Here is an 18,013-nt window from a genome sequence, read left to right as displayed (position 1 = left end):
TGCCTGCGCATTGCGTGGGCGGGGTCTTACTTTGAACCTAGTTGGCGGGAGTTGTGGCTTGGGAAGGGGCCTTAGCTGATGCTACAGGCTTCCTTCTGGGCTGGCCTGCTATGGAGCGCACTGCGGGGAGCGAGAAGGAGAGTGGAGGAGACGCAGTGACAGTGGAGTGCGTGAATAGGATCCCGGTGCCAAGACCTCCTTCCATTGAGGAATTCACCATAGTGAAACCTATTAGCCGTGGCGCCTTCGGGAAGGTGTATCTCGGGCAGAAAGGCGGCAAGTTGTATGCGGTGAAGGTAAGAAGGCGGGGAGTAAAGAGAGGGAAAGTGTTCGGACCTTCGGCCCTCTTTTCTGCCCCCTGAACTGGGCAGGCTCCAGGGCGGTAGGGGCCTCCACAGCCCTGTGACTTCTTACTTGGTATGACCTGAGCGCAGGCAGGCCGAGTGGCTCGCCTCTGCCACGCCCTTTTCACACCAACAATGCTTAGGAGACATCAGGATTTCTGAGTCCTTTTTACCGCCTTGACCTTTACCAGAATTAAGTTTGAAACATTAAATGTGAAACAACTATTTAAAGACTAAACTGAAACATGTTAGAACATACCACTCCTTTATCCTTGCAGCAGTACATATCATTCCAAAAGCATTCAAGAGCTTTCAATGTATTTGAAGCTTTCCTGGCCACTCTTGGTCCTCACTCCCCACTCCCATAATTTCGGATTACTCGTATTTAAGCACTGAATGAACATGGTAAAGAAACCAGCAGTTTTACCGCTAATGCAGTTTCAACTTCCTGTTGGACGTTGCTATGTGAATATCTACCAAGTGCCTTGAAATTGTACTTTCCTGACTTTGAGCAATCCTCTCCACCTAACTGCTTAAACACTGAACTTTATGTACTCTCTCTCTCCGCTTAATAAAACCACCTTCATCCCTGTCATTCAGGCTAGAAACGTGAGTCATTTTAATTTCCCTCTACTCCATCTGTATAACCTATGTCTCAACTAGTCCTGTCAATTTTGTCTCATATTCCTTCTCTTTTTTAAAAATTTTTAAAGTTTATTTATTCGTTTCAAGAGAGAGTGTGCGGGGGAGGGACAGAGAGAGAATCCCAAGAAGGCTTCGTACTGCCAGTGTGAGCCTGATGAGGGGCTCGGACTCACGGAATGTGAGAGCGTGACTTGAGATAAAACCAAGAGTCAGAAGCTCAACTGACTGAGCCACCCAGGCACCCCGTCTGGTATTCCTTCTTATTATCTCTTCCATTCTATTACGTGCCCAAGTCTGCCCAAGCACAGGACTTCACTTTTTCTTTTTCTTTTGTCTTTTCTTCCTCCCTCCCTGTCTCCCTTCTTTCTTTTTTAAAGTACAAGTCAGTTTTTAGTAAATTAAAAATTGGGTAACTATTACCACAATCCAATTTTAGAACATTTCCATCACCCCAAAAAGACTTCCTGCCCATCTGCAGTACCTCCCCCTTAACACCCTTAGCCCCAGGTAACCACCAATCTATTTTCTGTCTCTGCAGGTTTGCCCTTTCTCCACATTGCATGTAAATGGAATCATACAATGCATGGTCTTTTGCATCTGTTTTGTTTTTTGTGTGTTTTTTGTTTTGTTTTGTTTTGTTTTGTTTTTTTACCTGACAGTGTTTTTGAGATTCATCAGGCCTTCATTTCCAGGAATAGGCCCCTAACTGGAATCGCTATTTTTTCATCCATTCCTTAGGCTGTGACATGCAACCTAACAAAGTCCTTAGAAAAGCAATCATGGTCCAAGTCCTGGCCCTAAACATCAACTGTAACTTCCACAAATCCTATGTTCTAGCCACTCCAGACAATTGACTAGTCCATGAATGCTGTGTAGAGCTGTGCCTCTGAACTTACGTTTGTGCTGGTTCCTCCTTAAGTGCTTTTCTTCCACCCTTCTCTGCTCATCTCCACCTGTGTTATTTATGTATTAAGGTTCATCTTAGCCCCTCTTCAAACCTTCCCTGACCTCTCAGACACACCCCATTGAATTTAATTCTTCCTTGCTTCATATGTTGCTTTTCCTTCTGCTGAACTTGCTGATCAGTCATTATCACTTATTAAAATGAAAACATCAATTCATGTTTTCGATATTTGTTGAGTGTCCCCTTTGTGTGTAGGATCTAGGGTACAGTGGTGAACAAAACAAACATGCCCTCACAGAGCTTCCAATCTAGTGGAGTCATAGGTGAAATCATGTTACAGACTGGCTTTGCCAATTTCCTTGTTTTCTTATGGAAAGGTTATAAGGCTGGAATTTATAGTGTATTAATAATTTTGTTAAATATTCTAATGAATCTTTGGAAGAAATATGACTTTTAATCATCCTGAGAATTGATCTCAGTGTTGCTGACTATTCAGGTTAGTGCTCCAATTTTAATGTAGATTATATCATAGTTTTGCTTCCACATCAATTACCTTGAAACTTGAAACTTGTTATTTTCTGTAAGACAACATTTGAGACTATTAACTTTCAGTAGTTCTAACCATTCTTAAGATTTTTTTGTCCTAGGCAAACAAACTTCCTATGTTCTTCCTCTTTCTAATTCCCATCCATCAAAGAATCAGAAGTTAAAAAAATTTACTAGCTGCTAATTCTCTGTGCGTAGGTTCCTGATTATGGGGGCTTATTAGGAGGAAGATCACTATCCTTTGACTTTGTTAAAAGAACAGTAGAATGGAACTTTTTTCCTACTAATATGCAGGGCACTAAGGGAACATTTGTTTACTTCTTTTTCCTTCTCAAAAAGGATGTGATACTTTTGCCACTTGACGCCAAAATAAGCAGTTCTCTTGAAAAAAGGTTTGATTTGTTTTCACCATATTTGCTGTTTTTCTGACAGTTTCCTGATGGCAATGTGGAGTACAAATGACATCTGTGTTTTCTCTTCATCTTTTTCTTTCATCTGGTCGTTTTCACAAAAGGCAACTCTGAAACTTGAGAACACTTTGTAATAAAAAATAAAATGAATGTGTTATCATGTTGTCTACCATAGGTTGTCAAAAAAGCAGATATGATCAACAAAAATATGACACATCAGGTGCAAGCCGAGAGGGACGCACTAGCACTAAGCAAAAGTCCTTTCATTGTCCATTTGTACTATTCACTACAGTCAGCAAATAATGTCTACTTGGTGAGTAATTTTCCATTTTTTTCTTCATTTAGCAATCACTGAATTCAGTGACTCAAGAAGAATACAGTCTCTGAGTTTAGAGCACTTGCGTTTGAATTCCAACTTTTGCACTTTCTAGCTTTATGACTTTGACCAAGTACCCTTACCTGTTGTTTGAACCAGGGTTCACCAGAGAAAAAGAATAGGGTGTATGTGGTGTGTGTAGAGGGTGGGGATTTAAGGAATTGTTCTTTGTGATTGTTGGGGCTTTCAAGTTTGAAATCTGCTGGGTAGGCCAGCAGGCTGTAGACCTGAAGAGTTGGTGTTACAACTCAGATCCAAAAAGCAGTGTAGAAGCATAATTCCTTTTTCTTGGGGTGGGTAGGTAGAGGTGGGAGGCATGGAGGACAGTCTTTTTTCTTTTAAGGCCTTCAACTGACTGGATTGGTCCCACCGAGAATTTGGAGGGTCATCAGCTTTAACTCAAAGTCTACCTAGATGTTTATATCATCTAACACACCTTCATAGCAACATTTAGGTTCATGTTTCACCAAATCTCTGAGTACCATGGCTTAGCCAAAATGACACATAAAATTAACTTTCACACCTCAGTTTCCTCACCTGCAAAATGGAGATAATAATAGTACTTACTTCAGAGGTTATTGTGAAATTTTAATAGGTTAATATAAAGCATGTAGAACAGTGTGGCACATGGTGCTAAAAATATTTGGCAAGTAAAGGACATATAATGGGAATACTATACAAAGTTTGGTATGTAATAAAGAAAGATTTGGGGAGGTGGTGGATATTGGGTGTGTGGACTTTGACAATTGCTTGCTTTTCATTTCTAAGGAAGAATTTGAGGAGGCAGGAATTGGTGAGGATATCTTGACTACATATTTTAGAGATTCTTTTGATTTCTGAGATGATCTATGGATTAAATGTTTGGTGACTCCAATAGCTTCTGTTTGGTATGCACAAATGGTTTTCTATGAATGAATGGGTCTTAGGATGTAGATTTTAGACGCCAGATTCATAGTTTACCAATGGAATGCTGATTTCTTTCATAATTTGATTGCCTTCAGTAGTGGAAACCCTTTATCCTCGATATGCTGAAGCCCTCTGTGGAACTTAATTGTGCCACACTTCAACATTTTTCTATGTCAAAAACTTGAAGGGTGCCTGGGTGGCTCAGTCAGTTAAGATTAAGATCTTGGCTCAGGTCATGATCTCACCAATCGTGAGATCTGACAGCACGGAACCTAGTTGGGATTCTGTCTCTCCCTCTCTCTCTGCCCCTCCCCTGCTTGCACGTGTGTGAGTACACATACATTTCCTCTCTCAAAATAAATAAACTTAAAAAAAATTATAAAAGTTTGAGTCTGAACAGAACTCTCATGTGGAAGAACATGATATTCAACTTCAAGTTGTAGACCTGAATGTTCAGGAAAGGTTATAAGCATAGTCAAATCTAAAACTCTTTTGGTACCTGATGGTTAAATCCATTTCTAGTCTTTCAGTAAATCCGTGAGTATATTTAGACTGACATTAAATGTGGTTACAGGGACGCCTCAGTGGCTCAGTCTGTTAAGCATCTGACTCTTGATTTCACCTCAGGTTGTGATCTCATGGTTCATGATCTCATGCTTTTGTCTTGTTCCTTGTATTACACACTCAGTAAACCATCCTTAATGGTTAGATATATAAATGTAAGAGAAAATCTAGACGGTGGAAATATCCTTTGCCCTGAGGGCGCAGAACTTGCTTGGGATTCTCTCCCTTTCTGCCTGCTCACACTTTTTCTCTCTCTCATTTTTTTTTTTTTTAATGTGGTTACACAGATTTAATGGGAAGGCCAGAAAATTTTGGAAAGTAAAAAGTTTTTCTAGGACAGTGGTGAGCACCTTTTCTGCATTGGGACTAATTCAGGATGGGTAAAAGATTTTTAGGGGTACCTGGGTGGCTCAGTCGGTTAAGCGTCCAACTTTGGCTCAGGTCATGATCTCCTGATTCATGGGTTCGAGCCCCACATTGGGCTCTGTGCTGACAGCTTAGAGCCTGGAGCCTGCTTCAGATTCTGTGTGTGTGTGTGTGTGTGTGTGTGTGTGTGTGTGTGCGCGCGCGTCTCTCTCTCTGCCCCTCCCCCACTTGCACTGTCTCTCTCAAAAATAAATAAACATAAATAAATAAATGTTTTTTGTACAGTTTAAGTACATGAAATGTGATCATATTGTAAGTACTGTTCTACTTATTTTTTTTCCACTTACTGGTGACCTCATCCTTTTTTTTTTTTTTAAGTAGGTTTTATTTATTTATTTTTTTGAGGGAGAGAAAAAGAAAGTACACTCATGCAAGTGGAGGAGGGACAGAGAGAGAGAGAGAATCTTCACTTGATCTTAGCCCAAAGGCCGAGAAGTGATAGAGAATCTTAAGCCAACTCCACGGACCTGCGGTCTCAATCCTACAACCAGACCGTGAGATCATAACCTTAGCTGAAACTAAGAGTTGGATGCTCAACCAGCTGAGCCCCCTAGGTGCACCAGACCTCATCCTTTTTAATGGCTACACAGAATTCCATAGATTCATTTAGGAATTACATAATTTTTATAACAAATATCCTATTGATGAGTTGCTTTGGGTTTTTTTACTGTTCTAAAAAACACTCCAATGAATACCTTAGCATGAATTGCAGTTCCTGTTGTAATGACCTTCTCTGTGAGAAGCTGTGAAGTTGGAGTTTGGAGAAAAGATATAAATTTGTATTGGAATTCACCCTAAATCAGTATTAAAGACAGCCCCTCTGGAGACACCTTTGCTCTGAGAAAGCCAGAGATATGGGTCTAATTTATAGGATGATTCACTGAGTCAAAAAATATATAGAGTATCAGTAACAAGGTGAAAAATACTGTAAGAATAATTGACTTTTGGGGCACCTGGCTCAGTCAGTTAGGCCTCCGACTTCAGCTCAGGTCATGATCTCTCAGTCTGTCAGTTCGAGCCCCACGTTGGGCTCTGTGCTGACAGCTCAGAGCCTGGGGCCTGCTTTGGATTCTGTGTCTCCCTCTCTGTCTGTCCTTCCACCACTCACACTCTGTCTGTCTCTGTCTCTCTCTCTCTGTCTCGCAAAAATAAGCATTAAATTTAAAAAAGAAAAAAAAGAGTAATTGACTTTACATCTTTTACGTCTGTGGTGAGCCAAATTTGGTCCACTGTTTCTATACAGCCTGTGAGCTGAGAATAGTTTTTGCATTTTTAGAATGTTGAAAAAAATCAAAGGAAGCATAATATTTTGTGATATATGAAAATTATATGAAATTTGAATTTTGATGAATAAATACATTTTATTGGAATACAACTACATCCTTTTGTTTACTTATTATCTATGGCTGCTCTTTTGCAACAACAGAAGAGTGAGGTAGTTGCCACATAGAACCACACATGGCTCACAAAGCCTAAAATACTTACTATCTGGCTCTTTACAGAAAAAGAAGGAAACACTGATGCATTCCATTCACAAAGACAATAGGGGACTAACTGTTTAATCAGACACTGCTTATGAAACAGTATGTGGTAAGACCTTACAGAGCATCAGGAAAAATTAAAAGATTAAAAACAATATCCTATTAGTTTCAGGTGTAAATCATAACGAGTCCATCTTTTTATACATTACAAAATGATCCTCACAATAAGTCTAGTTACCATTGGTCACCAAATTTAATTGCAATGTCATTGAGTCTATTTCCTGTGCTGTACTCTCATCCCCATGACTTATGTATTTTAAAACATTTTTGTAGAAAGAGAAAAATATATCATGAGTTCATGCTTCAATTTCCAATTCATGGAAAATTATAGAATTTTTACTCAACATCTTTGAAAAATATATAACATGTAAAAATATTTTGAAAAAAATATGTATTCTTTTACCCTGACTGTGCAGGTTCCTAACAACATTAACATAATTATTCGTTTGCTTTAACTTACAACATTATGTATATCTGATATTTTCAAAACAACAATACCAATATTGTTTTACTAACACTAAAACAACTGGATTCAATTTAGGATTTTTTTGCAGTTCTTTTTCCCCTTGGGATATACTATCATAATTCTGGGGGGGGCTCAGTTGGTTAGGTGTCCATCCGACTCTTGATTTTGACTCAGGTCATGATCTCATGGTTGGTGAGATGGAGCCCCACATTGGGCTCTGCACTGACATTGCAGAGCAGGCTTATGATTCTTTCCTCGCTCTCTCTGCCCCTCTACCCACCCCCTCTCTCTGTCTCTCTCTCTCTCTTTCTCTCTCTCTCAAATACATAAATAAACTTAAAAAAATTTTTTTTTTTTTTTTTTTTTGAAAGAGAGCACGAGCAGGGGAGGGGCAGAGAGAGAGGAAGACACAGAATCTGAGGCAGGCTCTGGGCTCCGAGCTATCAGCACAGAGCCCAACTCGGAGCTCAAACTCACAAACTGTGATTCATGACCTGAGCCAAAGTCAGAAGCCTAAGTGATTGAGCCACCCAGGCACCCCAATAAACTTTTTTTTAATTCTGTTTTTTGGGGGCACCTGGGTGACTCAGTTGGTTAAGCATCCAACTTCAGCTCAGGTCATGATCTCACTGTCATGAGTTCAAGCCCTGCGTCAGGCCCTGTGCTGACAGCTCAGAACCTGGAGCCTGCTTCAGATTCCGTGTCTCCCTCTCTCTCTATCCCACCCCTGCTGGCGCTCTGTCTCTCAAAAATAAAAATAAACATAAAATAATTATAATTTCCTGCAGTTGTAAAAAATAATAATGATAAAAAATAAAATTCTGTTTTTTGAAGTTACTTGAAATAATTTTCTGAACAGTTATGAAACATGACATAGCGCTAGAGTCATTTGTTCCCCTTTCGTATCATAGATTTCTACTTAAAAAAGTGAATCCATAAAAGTACTAGAAGAAAACTTTTACAGTCATAAGTTGGTGTAGGTCTTACTAAGTACAAAGTAAAACATTTTTATACAAAATACCATCTACATAGTCTAATAACAAGTTTGGAGAAAATATTGTTCAAAAGGCACACAAAGGGCTAATTTTACTACTGTGTAACAGGTTTTACACATCAATAAGAAATAATACCCAATAGAAAAATGGGCACAGAAGTGATTCACAGAAGATACATAAAAGACCAAAAATTGTGTAAAGATCCTATATCTCCCTAACGGTAAATAAAGTGAATGTTTAAACAAGTCCATTTTTTTTTTAGATTGACAAAGATAAAAAGGATCAATAACAATCGATGAGAATGTAAGAAAATAAACACTCTCATGAACTCAAATACAGGATCTATTTACTTATTTTTCTACTACTGTGAACTACTTTAAACTCTTTCACTGGCAGAGACATTTTATTCATGCTTATATTCCCAATGCTAGCACAGTGTATAACACAGATTTTGTGCTTAGTAAATGTTTTAATGATTGATATCACCAACAAACATTGACTAGTCTCTACCAGGGAAATTACTGGCCTAAAAGGGAAAGAAAGGACTTTGTTTTATTAAGTTCTTAGTAGGCAGTATCTTATACCTTAAAACGATACAAATTTTTGAGAGTAATGACTAGTGCATGTGGAAGGAATAGTATTGCAACCACATAGCAATAGTGGATTCAGACAAGAATCAGCTATAGTCACATGATGCTAAAATCAGTGCTTGAAAATTTGTTGGGAAACAGGTTATTTACATACTCTCAAAGTATTTCCCCCATTACCTATTAATGAGCAAGGGATAAAAAAGTGCTTCTTCAATGGAGAAATCTGGAAGTTACCACCGTAACTAAGTGATCAAAGTCAACATCACCAGTAATGGAACATGCTGACATTAGGTGTCCCATCTGGTGAGAGTCTCTAGGAAAGAGTCAACATCTTATTTAGTTGACTTATTTAGTATTCCTGCCAAAAATACATAGCCTGAATTAAATCGTGAGGAAATAATCAGATGTCAGGAAAGACTACCTACCCCCCTCAAAAAGGGCAAAGGACTGTCCCAGATTTAATTTTTTTTTTTAACGTTTATTTATTTTTGGGACAGAGGGAGACAGAGCATGAACGGGGGAGGGGCAGAGAGAGAGGGAGACACAGAATCGGAAGCAGGCTCCAGGCTCTGAGCCATCAGCCCAGAGCCTGATGCGGGGCTCGAACTCACGGACCGCGAGATCATGACCTGAGCCCAAGTCGGACGCTTAACCGACTGAGCCACCCAGGCGTCCCAGGACTGTCCCAGATTAAAGGAGACTAAAGAGACATGACAACTAAATCCCATGCATGGGCAAGGGGATGAGGGGAAGTGCTATCTGGGATGTTTATTTAGATACGCAGAGAAATTTGAATATGGACTATAGATTAGATAATACATTATAGTAGTGTTAAGCTCCTTGAATTTTATTCTGTAGTTATGTAAGAATATCCTTGTTAGATACATGATGAAGAATTTTGTATTGTGACCTCTTCAACTGTATTCTCCAATTATTAGCAAAAGCTTTAAAGCTATAAATATCAGTTGTTAATGTTGCCATGTTTTAAAAAAAGTTTTAATCTTTATTTATTTATTTTGAGAGACAGAGAGTGTGAGCAGTGGAGGTGCAGAGAGAGAGGGAGAAAGAATCCCAAGCAGGCTCCATGCTGCCAGTGCAGAGCCTGATGTGGGGCTCAAATTCACAAACCATGAGATCATGACCTGAGCTGAAATCAAGAGTGAGACACTTAACTGAGCCACCCAGGCACATCACCATATTTTTAAATTAATTTCTTTAGTCTGAATAGAAATACATGCATTTATGATATTTGTGTCAGGGCGCCTGGGTGGCTGAGTCAGTTGAGCATCTGAGGCTCAGGTCATGATCTCACAGTTCATGAATGAGTTCGAGTCCCGCATTGGGCTCTGTGCTGACCGCTCAGAGCCTGGAGCCTGCTTCAGATTCTGTGTCTCCTTCTCTCTGCCCCTTCCCTGCTCATGCTCTGTCTCTCTAAGATGAATAAACGTTAAAAAAAGAAAAAGATATTTGTATCAATAATGTTAATAATCCTATTATTTTATTATGTAACATAATAACATGTTTGTTAATTATTAACAAAGGTTTATTTTATATTCATATATGAGGAGAGGAAGAAAGCAAATGTGGCAAAATGCTCACAATAGGTAAATCTAGATAAAGAGTATATGGAACTGTCCTTATACCTTTTGTATAAGTCTGAATTTTTATTTAAATTAAACATTTTAATTTAAATTAAAAAAATTATATGGCAACATGAGCAAACTTGGTATTAATGTATACTGAGTGATATCAAGAAAATGTGTCTGTGCTGGGGTGCCTGAGTGGCTCAGTCAGTTAAGCATCTGACTCTTGATTTCGGCTCAGGTCATGATCTCATGGTTCATGAGTTCAAGCGCCCCACTGGGGCTGAGGCTGAGGCTCTGTCAGTGCAGAGCCTGCTTGGGGTTCTTTCTCCCTCTCTCTGCTTTTCCCCTGCTTGCACTCTCCCTCCCCCCTCTCTTTCAAAATAAATTTTAAGAAAATGTGTCTGGGGGCTCTTGGGTGGCTCAGTTGGTTAAGCGGCCCACTTCAGCTCAGGTCATGGTCTCTTGGTGCGTGAGTTCAAGCCCCATGTCAGGCTCTGCGCTGACACCTCAGAGCCCAGAGCCTGCTTTAGATTCTGTGTTTCCCTCTCTCTCTCTGCCCCTTCCGCTCATGCTGTGTTTCTCTGTCTCTCTAAAAGTGAATAAAAATGTTAAAAAAAATTTTTTTAAATGTGTCTGTTATAGAACCATGCTAAAAATATATAACTGTAACACTCAAATAACATTTTTAAAGTTAATCATCTTGTTTGTATTTTATAATATTTATATTCCTTTTTGATAGGTAATGGAATATCTTATTGGTGGAGATGTCAAGTCTCTCTTACATATATATGGTTATTTTGATGAAGAGATGGCTGTCAAATATATTTCTGAAGTAGCCTTGGCTCTAGACTATCTTCACAGACATGGAATCATCCACAGGTAGAGACTGTTGTACAAACTATTACTTAAAAGCACAAGTAATCAAATTATGTATTAAATATTTGAGTCTGAAATATTTGCATAATCATTTGCCTATGTATCTGGGTTATCTAAAGTTTGGTAGATAACCCAGGTAAACATATTGTGTATGTTTAGAAGCTCCATCAACTCTTCTTTCATCTCCCCTCCCTTTGTTTTTTTTAATATGTTGCTTTGAGCATCAGTATGCCATTTTGCTGTGAAGAATATTGAATCTTTTTTCTACTCCTTTATTGTCACACAAAAGTGCTATATTTTATAATTCCAGCTGACTTACAGTGTTTTGCTCTGTGCATGGTCATGTTCTAAAATGTCATGTTCTAAGTGGCTCTCCTCTATTAAGGCTTAATCTTACCCTCCTTGAGAGAGGTAAATATGATTTTGACTTGGCCTGAAGTTTATTTTATCTAATGAAGTTTATTTGTTTTAATGGAAAAATCTAATGAATAATGCCAAAGCTAATAAAGCATTACATCAGTTAACTTTCTCATAGGTTCAAATATACAAAAGATCATTTACTTTTGAGAGTTGTTTCCCACATTTTCAAAGCCAGCAATAAGTGCCTTATTTGAGAGAAAATATAGAGGGTTTGAATCTTCTCTGTAACTTTCTGGCTTTTTCCCCTGCTAATTCTAACATCAACACTAGCTCTTTTTTAGTTATCTGATACTTGTCTTTTGTATATGCAGGGATCTGAAACCAGACAATATGCTTATTTCTAATGAAGGTCATATTAAGCTAACAGATTTTGGCCTTTCCAAAGTTACTTTGAATAGAGGTAAGAAAAATAGGAGGTAAGTACCTTTTTAAAAATCCAACAAATCTTGCGCACTACATGTTATTAACTTACACTGTTTTGTTAGCTTATAATGACTAAAATTTGATTATTATTTGTTTCAAAAAAGACTAGAAAGGTATATTGGTATTTCCTTTCTATTAAAGATGAAAAATGGTAATAATTATTCCTAAATCCTTAAGGGCCCTCAAAGATCTTTGGATCTTCAAAGAAGAACTCACCATTTCTGTTCTTCTGACTTTTTGTCTCTACTGAAACTAGTTTGACCAATTAAACATCAGTTGAGTGATTAGAATGAAGTAATACCTACAGAACTTACACGGACAGGACCACCTTGATAAACTAGGGGCAAAGAAACTACACACAAGATTCACACACACAAACACACACATTTTTATGGGAGTATGTTAATTTCACTACTAGTAATGAAAGAAATGCTAACTTAAAAAATAACAAATGAATTATTTCACACTATTAAGCTAGGCAAAAGAGAGAGAGAGAGAGAGAGAGAGAGAGAGAGAGAGAGAGTGAACTGAAGATCCAGAATTAATGAGACTGTAAAAGCACAGTTACACATTGTAATTAGCACAGTGCTTTCCAACGTATGTCTAACAATGTGTTTTAAGAAACAAGTTTTCATTCTCTCTGACCTAGTGACTGATTATGTCTTAGAATTTATTCTTTTTTTTTTTTTAATGTTTATTTACTTTGAGAGAGTACACATGTGCAGGAGAGGGGCAGAGAAAGAGGGAGACAGAGAATCCCAAGCAGGCTCCAGGCAGTCAGCGCAGAGCCCAATGCAGGGCTCAACCTCACAACTCTGAGATCATTACCTGAGCCAGAATTAAGAGTTGGATGCTCAGCTACCCAGTTGCCCCGTCTTGGAATTTATTCTGAGGAAATGGTTCTAGAGAACAAAATAATATGAACATAACTTTGTAGCAGCATTGTTTCTAAAAGAGAGAAACTAGAAAAAGTGTTAGATGAACATAAGAGAAGGGAAGCAAAAATAATATAAAAACAGGAAGGGGGACAAAACATAAGAGACTCTTTTTATATAGATAACAAACAGAGTTGCTGCAAGGGATTGTGGGCGGGGAGATGGGCTAAATGGGTAAGGGGCATTAAGGGATCTACTCCTGAAATCATTGTTGCGCTATATGTTAACTAACTTGGATGTAAATCAAAAAATTAATTAATTAATTAATTAATTAATTAAAAAGTCTTTAAAAAGGTATGGATACTTGAGAGTTTATTGACTTTGTAGCATATTGTATCATCTATTAAATTGGTAGCAGATAGAAATAAATGAACAGAAAATTGGGCTTATAAATTATAAAGCATGAGATTATAATTATTTGAAATTAAATATAGATCTATAATTCTTTATCTAGGAGTAAAATTTCAAAAAGTTTTGAATACCTAATGGTTTTTCAGCTGATAATAAAGTTTGGCCTGAACTGATGTGGGCTATTTATAGTTTTTATTAATTCAGTTTCACATAACTACTCATACTCTTTATAACAGTAATAATAATATTTGAGTACCAGGCTGCTAGATGAAATGCCACTAAGGATGTTCCTAACTATACAGTATACTGGATATTTACCCAAAGAAACAAAAATACTAATTTGAAAAGATAATGTGCATCCTTATGTTGATTTCAGCAGTATTTACAATAGCCAAGATACGGAAGCAACCCACGTGTACATCGAAAGATGAATGGATAAAGAAGATGTGGCGTGTGCACACACACACTCACACACACACAGACACACACACAATGGAGTATTAACTTAGCCATAAAAAAGAATGAGGTCTTACCTTTTGTGACAACATGGATGAAACTAGAGGGTGTTATGCTAAGTGAGATAAGTCAAACAGAAAGACCAGTAGATTCACTTATACACAGAATCTAAAAAACAAACCAAACCAAAAAATGTGGAGTCAGACCCATTAATACAGAGAACAAACTGATGGTTTCTTGGTGGGGGGGGCAAAAGGGCAAAATGGGTGAAAGAGAGATGGAAGGTACATGTTTCCAGTTATGGAATGAATAAGTCATGGGGATGGAAAGTATAGCATAAGGAATATAGTCAGTGGTATCATAATAGCACTGTGTGGTGACAGATGATAGCTACACTTGTGGTGAGTATATCATAATGTGCAGAGTTGTTGAATCACTATGTTGTACACCTGAAACTAATGTAACATTGTGTGTCATATACTTCAATTTAAAAAAAGCAAAAAAACCACTGTAATTTATCACATTACCTTTCTTTTTTTTTTCTTTTCATTTTCTTCTTCCTTTTTTTTTTTTTTTCTTATTTTTTGAGAGAGACAGCAAGAATCTTAAGGGGGATCTTAAGCAGGCTCCACACTCAGCACAGAGCCCAATGTGGGGCTCGAACCCACAACCCTGGGATCATGACCTGAGCTAAAACCAAGAGTCAGAGACTCAACTGATAGAGCCACCCAGGCACCCCTATCACATTACCTAAAATCTAAACATTTTTTAATTGTGAGGCAAATCTAGTTCCCTGGGTTTCAGATAAGATATTGAGAAAAGTCACAAATTATAAAAATGTTGTGTTAAGTACTATAGCCATTTAATATTTTTTATTTTTTTCATATCTCATGATTTATTTAAAATTTGGCTCCCATAGGGCACCTGGCTGGCTCAGTTTGTAAAGCATTGAACTCTTGATCTCAGTGTCATGAGTTCAATCCCCACATTGAGTGTAGAGCTTACATAAAAAATAAAAATTATAAAGATAAAATAAAGTAAAATAAAATGGATCCCAAGTAATCCTACATTTGTATTAGCATAAATAGTAATACAACAAACATCTTTTAAGTATACAGATTCTGAATTTGGTTGTTGTTGGTGGTGGTTTTTTGTTTTTTTTTGTTTTTTTGTTTTGATAGTGGTAAAAAACATAAAACCATTTTGAAGTGTACAGTTGGGTAGTGTTAACCATGTTCACATTGCTCTGCACCAGATCTCTAGAAATTTTTTATCTTACAAAACTGAAGCATTATACCCCGTTTTCCTGTCCCCTCAGCCCTGGCAACCACAATTCTATTTTCTGTATCTGTGAGTTTGATTACTTTAGATGCCTCATATAAGTAGAATCACAGAGCATTTGTCATTTGGTGACTGCCATATCACTTAGCATAATGTCCTCCAGGTTCATACTTGTTGCAGCATGTAGCAGAATTTCCTTCTTTTTAAAGACTGAATAACATTCCATTATACATATATATGCTATTTTTTTAAATCCATTCATGTGTCAGTAGACATTTAGGTTGCTTCTACCTCCTGGCTATTGTGAATAATGCAATGGACATAAGGATGTAAATATTGTAGATCCCCTGCTCTCAATTCTTTTGTGTACTTACCTAGTAGTGGAATTCCTGTGTCACATAGTAATTCTATTTTTAATTTTTTGTGGCAACTCCATTTGTTTTTCATAGTGGCTGCACTATTTATCATACCTACCAGCAATGTACAAGGGTTCCAGTTTCTCCACATCTTTGCCAACACTACTTATTTTCTGTTTTTGATACTAACCATCCTAATGGGTATGAGGTGATATTTCATTATAGTTTTGATTTGCATTTTCCATTGATTACTAATGTTGAGCCTCTTTTCATAATCATGTTGGCAATTTGTATATCTTCTTTGGAGAAATGTCTGTCCAAGTTCTTTATCCACTTTTTTATTAGATAAGTATTGAATTTATTGTTGTTGACTTATAGTTCTTTATATATTCTGTACATTAACCCCTTATCAGATAACTGGTTTGAAGATGTTTTCTACCATTCTGTAGGTTCTTTTCATTATTTTGACTATTTCCTTTGATGTGTGAAAGTGCTTAAGTTTGATATAGCCCCGTTTGTCTATTTTGCTTTTTGCCTGTGCTTTTGGAGTTATATCCAATAAATCACTGCCATAACATTTTTAACATTTAATTTATAAAATATTCTTCAAGATGTTTGTTGTTACCTGTTAGTCCTTCTTGCTTCATCAGTGTGTAGAATCAATAAAATTTTTTAGGTTCAAACTTTCAGTTTACCTTTAAAAGTCTGATATCACAGGGGCGCCTGGGTGGTTCAGTCAGCTGGGCATCTGACTCTTGATTTCAACTCATGTCATGATACCAGCATCATGGATCAACCCCCGCATCGGACTCCATGCTAAGCATGGAGACTGCTTGAGATTCTCTCTCTCTCTCTCTCTCTCTCTCTCTCTCTCTCTCTCTCTCTCAAAAAAAAGAAAAAAGTCTCATAGAAGAGTGCCTGTTGCCAGTTAGGTAATACTCTTGTTTAGTGACTGAGTACTCCTTTTTTTTTATGTTTGTTTTTGAGAGAGAGAATGAGAATGAAGGGAGGGGCAGAGAGTGAGGGGGACAGAGGATCTGAAGCAGGCTCTGTGCTGACAGCAGAGAGCCCAATGCAGGGCTCGAACTCACCCTAAGCTGTGAGATCAAGACCTGAGCCAAAGTAGGATGTTTAACTGACTGAGCCACCTGGGCACCTCGGTGACTCCTAATTTGGGTGTTCTATTCATTTCAGCACAAGACTCTGTTCTATCAAATTGTAATGATTTCAAGCACTTGCTTTTTTTTTTTTTTTTTTTAGTGTTATATTTTTGAGAGAAAGAAAGTGAGCGGGGAGAGGGGCAGAGAGAAGGAGAGAGAATCCCAAGCAGGCTCTGCAGTGTCATGGAGCCTGACCATAGGGCTCGATCTCAAAAATAGTGAGATCATGACCTGAGCTGAAATCAAAAGTCAGTTGCTTAACCAACTGAGCCACCCAGGTGCCCCACTTTTTTTTTTTTTTAATAAATATTTATCTCTTAAAATTTTGTATTTGACCCCCTTCATCCATTTCTTCTACCCCCTGCCTGTGGCATCCACCAATCTGTTCTCTGTATCTGTGAGCTTGGTTTTGTTTTGTTTTCTTAAGATTCCATATATAAGAGAGATCATACAGTATTAGTCTTTCTCTGTCTGCTTGGTTGTATATGTTTACGGCATGGTGGCTTCACTGGATATGTTCATCTTACTCAAGCTAATTTTATAGATAACGTTAATGTGGAAAGGGCAACAAAGTTCAGAAGAGATGATTATTGACTAGTAAGTCAGTGACATTGAAGTTTTTAAAGAATTTCATATACTTTTTTTTCCATACATAGATATCAATATGATGGATATCCTTACAACACCATCAATGGCTAAACCTAGACAAGATTATTCAAGAACCCCAGGACAGGTGTTATCTCTCATCAGCTCTTTGGGATTTGTAAGTACTTAATTAGAAAAAACTCACATAACATGCCCATTTAAAGTTTTAAATCTTTTTTTTTTTAATAAATGATCAAAATAAATTTATTTCTTTTATTTTTTTAATGTTTATTATTGATTTCTGAGAGAGAGGGGAGGGGCAGAGAGGGAGACACAGAATCCGAAGCAGGCTCCAGGCCCTGAGCTGTTGGCACACAGACAGACGTGGGGCTGGAACTCATGTGCTATGAGATCATGACCTGAGCCGAAGTCAGATGCTGTACCAACTGAGCCACCCAGGTCCCCCTGATCAAAATAAATTTAAATATCAAGCATATTGAGTTACTTTCACATTATCTACTTAAGTGGTATAACAGTCTATGTATTTAGGTGGTGTTTTTGTGGAGATAAATCTTAGCATTTGTTTTTGTTTTTCTCTCTTTAATAGTACACACCAGTTGCAGAAAACAACAAAGACTCTGCAAATATTCTTTCAACCCATGTATCTGAAACATCACAGCTTTCTCAAGGACTAATTTGTCCTATGTCTGTAGATCACAAGGATACTACTCCTTATTGTAGCAAACTACTAAACTCATGTGAGTATAAAAGAAAAGGTAGTTTATTCCATTAAGTGTGTCTTTTGAGGAACAACATGTTTTTAAATTTTTTAATTTCCAATATGAGTTTGAAATGCAAATTCTTGAACAGG

General features: G+C 37.6%; 1 protein-coding gene across 2 annotated transcripts in view; it reads left to right on the top strand.

Annotated features, from left to right (window-relative positions):
- The first annotated feature begins 2 nt into the window (after positions 1-2).
- MASTL (microtubule associated serine/threonine kinase like) overlaps positions 3-18,013 on the top strand; it is a 35,125-nt gene continuing 17,114 nt past the window's right edge. The window contains exons 1-6 of one of the 2 annotated variants that reach the window (XM_027073689.2): positions 3-296; positions 3,025-3,162; positions 11,039-11,178; positions 11,907-11,995; positions 17,214-17,320; positions 17,750-17,900. In XM_027073689.2, the coding sequence (XP_026929490.2) occupies positions 111-296; positions 3,025-3,162; positions 11,039-11,178; positions 11,907-11,995; positions 17,214-17,320; positions 17,750-17,900 (811 nt within the window). In that variant the 5' untranslated portion in view covers positions 3-110. The remainder of the gene's footprint in view (positions 297-3,024; positions 3,163-11,038; positions 11,179-11,906; positions 11,996-17,213; positions 17,321-17,749; positions 17,901-18,013) is intronic. The other variant, XM_015070619.3, reaches the window with a different exon arrangement.

This window comes from Acinonyx jubatus, chromosome B4, assembly GCF_027475565.1.
Source record: "Acinonyx jubatus isolate Ajub_Pintada_27869175 chromosome B4, VMU_Ajub_asm_v1.0, whole genome shotgun sequence".
Lineage (NCBI taxonomy): Eukaryota > Metazoa > Chordata > Mammalia > Carnivora > Felidae > Acinonyx > Acinonyx jubatus.
This window is presented reverse-complemented; position numbering and strand designations above follow the sequence as displayed.